Source organism: Octopus bimaculoides, chromosome 16 (genome assembly GCF_001194135.2).
Source record: "Octopus bimaculoides isolate UCB-OBI-ISO-001 chromosome 16, ASM119413v2, whole genome shotgun sequence".
In the NCBI taxonomy this organism is placed as follows: domain Eukaryota; kingdom Metazoa; phylum Mollusca; class Cephalopoda; order Octopoda; family Octopodidae; genus Octopus; species Octopus bimaculoides.
The window spans coordinates 55,155,233-55,162,376 of record NC_068996.1 but is presented as its reverse complement, the minus strand read 5'-3'; the positions used below and the strand labels follow the sequence as shown (position 1 = coordinate 55,162,376).

At 36.4% G+C, this 7,144-nt stretch overlaps 1 protein-coding gene across 2 annotated transcripts in view; it reads left to right on the top strand.

The window, feature by feature from the left end:
• LOC106871179 (neuralized-like protein 4) overlaps positions 1 to 7,144 on the top strand; it is a 93,667-nt gene that overhangs the window by 36,707 nt on the left and 49,816 nt on the right. For both annotated transcript variants that reach the window (XM_052973785.1, XM_052973784.1), the window contains exons 8-10: positions 509 to 776; positions 1,689 to 1,851; positions 4,290 to 4,532. In XM_052973785.1, the coding sequence (XP_052829745.1) occupies positions 509 to 776; positions 1,689 to 1,851; positions 4,290 to 4,532 (674 nt within the window). The remainder of the gene's footprint in view (positions 1 to 508; positions 777 to 1,688; positions 1,852 to 4,289; positions 4,533 to 7,144) is intronic.

Sequence of the window (7,144 nt, the reverse complement as noted above, 5' to 3'; positions counted from 1 at the left end):
TATATATATGGTGGTGGATTCTCCTGTCAAACATGACATATTAGTGTTCAGCTTTTTGCTGAACAACCTGCACAAATGATTTGTTTATAAGAGATCAAATGTTCATGCTATTCACTCTCTCTGTCAAATCAATATTATCTGAACAGGTGTCACAGTGTGCCATGCATCAATGCCAAAGTGATCACAGAGCAATGAGAGATGAAGTGTTTTGCTCAAGGACACAACGCACCACCCGGTCTAGGAATTGAACTCTTTATATAAATACACAACATAAATAATGCCATCATTGCTATGAATAAGAGAGTATTTATTAGAACCTTATATGAACATGTCAAAATATGTAATGCAGTATGAAAGGGTTATGAAAGGGTTAACAGACGCCTACATTAGAACTGGCCAGTCTATGATTAGAATAAATGAAACCTGTGTAAACGAATAATAAAGAGTAATGAAGTTGATACATTATAATTATTGAATAATTCTTTCCTTTCTTTCTTTCCATTAACAGTGCTCATGAAGACTTCAATTATGGGGTAGTTTTGACTAATCGTCCACTAAAACCTAATGAGTTATTTGAAGTACGCATCGACAAGATGATAGATAAATGGGCAGGTTCCATTGAAATTGGAGTCACTACACATTCACCGACCAGTTTGGAGTTTCCTCCAACGATGACCAATGTTCGCTCTGGTACGTGGATGATGACTTCAAACGGGGTGATGCACAATGGAACAACTGTGATGGATGAATATGGACAAAGCTTGGACAGACTCAAGGTAACCATCTTCTTATTTTAGCCTGTCATTATTACCACCTTCATTAAGGTATGGGGAGCTGGCAGAATCGTTAACATGCTGGGTAAAATGCTTAGTGGTATTTCACCAGTCACATTCTGAGTTCAAATTCTGCCAAGGTCAACTTTGCCTTTCATCCTTTCAGGGTCAATAAATTAAGCACCAGTGAAACACTGGGGATCGATGTAATTGACTTGTCCCTTCCCCACCATATTTGACGCCTTGTGCCTCCAATAGAAAGGATTATTACCATTATTGTTGTATCACTGTAAAGTAAAGCTCTTTGAATTCTCTTGTGCAATATTCCTAACAGTAAGCTCCACCAATTCATCTTAAGCCTTTTTACTGTGGAAATCATATATCTGCTCAAAATTTCATTAGCTTTAACTGCAGGAGCAGTTTTTTATACCAATCTAATTTTTGTTGAGGAATGTCCTTTTGAAATTATTTTCTGTTGAGACTTGCAGAAAATGGAATAACCATGAAATTTAATTTCAGTTATATAATTTCACTTAGAGGAACATGACAACAAACTTACTTAGTTAAATTCCAGTATATTACTGGTACTTTATTTTGTTGACCATCATTCTAGTGTGGTTAATGCCAGTGCCACCTGACTGGCCCCCATGACAGTGGCATGTAAAAAGCACCCACTACACTCTTGGAGTGGTTGGCGTTAGGAAGGACATCCAGCTGTAGAAACATTGCCAGATCAGATAAGATTCTGGTGCAGCCTCCTGGCTTGTTGTCCTCAGTCAAACCATCCAACCCATGCCAGCATGGAAAGCTGATATTAAACGATGATGATGATGATGGTTTAATATTTGTTAAAATAGCAGTGCCAGAAAAATCTGTTTAAAGATGTTAAATGATTTTTTTTTTATTCTTTACCAGATTAAGGACCATGTTGGTGTGATGCGAAAAAGTGATGGTTCCTTACATTTTTTCGTAAACCATGTTGACCAAGGTATGGCAGCCACTAATGTTCCTGAGAATGTGTACGGAGTAATAGATTTGTATGGTCAGGCAGCAGAGGCTACTATTGTTGACCAGTCTGGTAAGATCAATTTACCCTTTACTCATGCATATTTACTTTGAAGTAATTCCTAAGTTTTTGAAATTGTCTCCCTTCATCTTTGACAGTCTCTGTCAATTTATCCCCTTGGATATTTTGTCTTCTTTTCCCAACCAAGAAGTAAATATCAAATGTTGAGCTTCACTATCACTGAGGATCTCTCCCAGCAAAAACGCATCGTTAGCATATCTAGGACTACACTCTCACTAACAGCTGCTGATGCTCTACAAGGCTGATGAGGCATATAATGGGGTGCTACTGTCACGTCTTGGATTGTGCTGCTGCTTCTCACACAGATCCCCTGGACTGAATCCAATGAACAGCCACTCGGTTGATTGGCATTTCATCACTAACAGACACCACTGTAACCTTTACCCCATAAGACATGCCATCTACTCCCTTTGTTATTTCTATTGTCACTATGAGGGCCTCTGCTCCTCAAAGTTGGCTGATCTCATACCTCTAGCAGTCAGGTACACCCAACTCACTTGCCCCCCCCCCCATCTGTTGTCAGCCTTGTTGTCTCCAATCCCCACTTTCCATGAACAAGCCATTGTGTCCACTCCTTCTTTCCCAGAAGATCAATCCCTCTGGAATTTTTTCCTTGTGTTTCCTGCAGATGTTGACCTGCACCAGTTTAAACAGTATCAGTCTCACCAATCTTAGGGAAACCTGCAACAGCAGTGGCGGTGGTAATTTAGTCTCGGGTTACTCTTGATCCAGCAAAGATGTTCCAACTATGACCATCCTGTCAGTATTTACAGACAAAATGTTTTTATGACTAGTTTATCCAATGTGTCCTTCCCTTTTCTGTAAGTAGACAGGATGTGATTTGAGGAAGATGTGACTGCCATTTCTAGCAAGTCAAGTCAGTACATGGAAGTTCCTATTTTGACTAGAGAAAAATTTGCTTGCTAATAGAAATAATAACTTAATGATCTTTTTTCTATTTTTTTCTTAGTCTATTTAATTATATTTTTGTTAAAATCACCCACCCCACTTATTTAATCACCTGATTATTAAAAACTATCAGCTATATCCATTGACTCATCTAACCTGTTTATGTACTTTGTTGCTTAAATGTACATGATATTAACTGTTTCTTCTCTATTTTGTACTCCCAGCTCCTTGTTAGTATACCAGAAACTCTACTGTATCTGTTGTATATCACTTGCTTCCATTGACCATGTAGTGTTGATTTGCTTCCACTTCTTTGAAAGTGCTGTAGTTTTTTTGGCTGTCTCATACCATCTAATACTTTGGAAGTTTTTTTGATGTTAGTCCATTCTTGCAATTTTAGAATTTTTCCCATAGTTCTTCAACTGATTCTGTGGCAAAAACCTGACTGCCAACATAAGATTTGTGTATTTCTGTTTTATTGTCTAAAGAATTATAAGGATTAGGTGAAGTCAAAGCCCCAATGAACACCTAATCATCTATTTGAGCCTTTTGTAATTACTCCTTTTCTGGTACACTTCACTTCAGATAAATCATCCTCACACCTAATGCCACCTCTAAGCTCTTTGCACACACACACACATCTTACAACTAGAAAAAACAAAATGTACACACATCAGTTTTCAAGATGAAACTGAATTTTTTTTCATTGGAAACAGTTGTTTGTAGGATGAACTCATACTTTGCAAGGAAAGATAATATTTGTACACAAACAAATTTCTGCATACACCTACAGCAAAAATATTGAGGGAAGATAGCCAGCATCTCATCTCATTAGCAAAACAAATAAACAGTCCTCTTACATACACATTCACACTCATATACATATATGTATCACTTTGTCATCATCATGACTACTTCTGTTATCCTCGTCTTCATCATTTTGATGTTCATTTTCCCAACTGGCTGGTATGGGTTGATAATATGGCATATTGCTGTTCCTCTCCTCTCTACCTCTCTTAATCCTGAGTTCAATTATGCCCAAACTCTATCTTTTAACTGTGTCTCTCTCCTGCGGCCAAAAGTTGTGTCCATTGTTTGTTTGCAGTTGTTTTTCACCGGGATGGTGGTGGGAATTCACACAACTGTATCAACATAGCTGTCACTTTTAATACTCAATTACATTCTCAACCCCCCCCCTCTTACTTTATATATTTATACATAATCAGTCATGCCTGTGTAAGTCAAGCATGTAAGCATATCATTCCACATGTGTCTATAGATTGATAGGTAGATAGATAGATACAGATACATTTGTATGAATATATAAGTAGTAAGGGGATAGACAGATAAAATAATACATAGATAACTAGGCAGAAAGGTTGGTAATAAGATAAATGAATTATAAATGGATTATATATGTATGTATATTTGTACATGTATTGCTTTGTTTTTGGTATTTTTTTTTATTTTGTTTTTATGATATTTCTTTTGTTTCATTATTTTCTCTTTTACCTCAACAGAAACGTTAAGTTCTCCGGAAATGGATTCTAGTATTGCCACTGATGGCGATGAATTACGCTTTCATAACTTCCATGGCAATAATGCTACTGTGATGAACAATGGCAAAACAGCTGCCAGACCAAATGCTGCTGGGGAATTCAATGATGCCATTGTCATGAGTAACCGTCCATTGAAAGACAGTGAATTATTTGAAGTGGTCATTGAGAGAATGGTAGATAGATGGTCTGGATCAATTGAAGCAGGTATAATTGTATTTATAAAGGCAATATTTATTTGTATGTAATGTTTTATATGTTGGCTTAGACAAAATTCTTTATTAATTTTGCATGGCAAACTTAATCTGTCCCCCAGTTTATCATGACCACCTAGATCTTGAAGTCCTCTTCACTGCAAACATGTAAGCCATATTCCTGGTCTGAGGATAGCTTAGTTCCTACTAATTTCAGAAGACTTAAACCTGGTCAGAAACAGTGATTGGCTTTAAGTCTTTCTCACTCCTGACATGGTTTTGTTCTTTCATTTTATTTCTTTTTCTATGCTAGCATGAGTTAGATGAATATATATTGAGGCATATTTGCATAATTCAGACGCTTTTCCTGTTACTAACCCTTGCTGCAAAACAAGTAAAGGTTAGTTTCTGGATTTTTGTCATTCCTCTCATTTTTGAAAGCATAGAGCTAGAAGACAAATATGCTGACAGGAAATGTCAACATAGATTCCAGAATTTTGAGGGGTTTTTTGGGTTTTTTTTTTAGTAAAAGCTTCTACATAGCTCATCATCACCATCATTTTGTGTCTGCTTTCCACTTACATTTAAGTTATGACATAAGCACCACATTGCTAATGTTATTACCAAGACACTGGTATGGATGTGGTTATGTGAAAGAATATGCACATATCTTGTTAACCTTTGTGCTACCAGTTATCTCTCCTATCTCTAGAACCATTTCCAAGTCCATCCATTATCTCAATATTATCTTTTCCCACTTTATTTTCCACCAATCATCCCTTTCTGTACCTCACTGAGATACATCTTAGGACTGCCATTCCCTTGTCTTCTTTAACAGCCTGTCATCTGCAATCATTCTCATCACCCTGCTATATCTGTTGCCAATGACCTACCCACCTTCCCACTCACTATAGCCACCCCTATGCACTTTCAACATCCTTCTCTGTCACTGACCATCTCCCCCTCCCCACTCTCCTATCATATTTACTGATCTACCTACAAAGTTATGCTTCTTTCCACCCTTCCTCTTCTGCCACTTCTTACCTCCTCCTCCTCCTTGCTGATTCACCCCTGTTTCTTATTTCTTTACTGCCCTCAAGGGGCTACACACAGAGGGAACAAACAAGGACAGATAAACAGATTAAATCGATTATATCGACTCCAGTGTGTAACTGGTACTTATTTAATCGACCCCGAAAGGATGAAAGGCAAAGTTGACCTCGGCGGAATTTGAACTCAGAACGTAGCAGCATATGAAATAGCACCAAGCATTTCGCCCAGCTCGCTGCCTTGTTCTTTTGTTTTCTCTCTTGCCAAACAGTTTGAAATAAAAGAAAGGCAGCAGAGTTTTATGTCCTCTGATTCAGTGACTATCTCTTTCACAGCATGTAAAACTTCCTTTTATTTTCTTCTTGTCTTCTTTACTCTCTCTCTCTCTCTCTGTTGCTCTCTCCTTCTGACTGAGTAACCATGTATTTCCTCTACAGCATGGCTCCTGTTTCTTCCAGTCTATTTATACTTTAACCTCTCAGCACCTGGCACAAAGTCACCTCCTCCAATGCCTCCCCCCCTCAAAGAATCTTTGTCTTGCAAGTTACTTGGTGACCCCACCAGTGCTGGTGCATCCAATCCACACTGTAAATTGATTAGCATTTTAGAAGGGCGTCCAGCTGTAAAACCATACCAAAACAGGCATTGCTGGTGCCATATTAAAAGCATTCAGTCCACTCTGTAAGGTGGTTGGTGTTAGGAAGGACATCCAACAATGGAATCCCTACCAAAACAGAGTGTTGACCTCAGTAGGGAAGCTCTTTGTCAAAGATATATATTTATAAAAATTTACTATAAGAAAAGTTAAGTTGTTAGGGTTATTTTAATATTTAGAGTTGCTCGGGTAAGATGTCAGAAAAGAAAAGATAAACGAGGTAGTTTATGGGCAGTAATCTCCCTTTGATTGTTTTATTAGGATATCGTGACTGAGTATAAATGGGACATTGTTTTTTGTTTATTATGGGGGTAAATAGACTTATTTTTAGCATTAAAATTATCTAATTTAGCAGAATTCATAGAAGATATATGTATGTGTATGTATATGTATATATATTTATATATCTATATATATGTGATGATGATGATATATGTTCGTATATGTCGACCGAAGCTTTGTAATTGAATTTGGTAGACGGAAGTTACTGCCGCGTGTCTATATGTGTGTGTAGGTGCTTGTGCCTCTCCGAGATAGAGGGATATATATATATGTATATATATATATGTGTGTGCGTGTATATATATGTACATATATGTATGTATATATATATATATATGTATGTGTGTATATATATATGTATGTGTGTATATATATATGTATGTGTATGTATATGTGTGTGTATATGTATGTGTATATATATATATATGTATGTGTATATATATGTATTTATATGTGCATTTATATATACGTATTTATATGTGTATTTATATGTATGTATGTATATATGTATTTATGTATATGCATATTTATGTATATATATGTATGTATACATATGTATATATATGTGTATTTGTGTGTATGTATATGTATATGTATATATATATATATATATATATATATATATATATATATATATA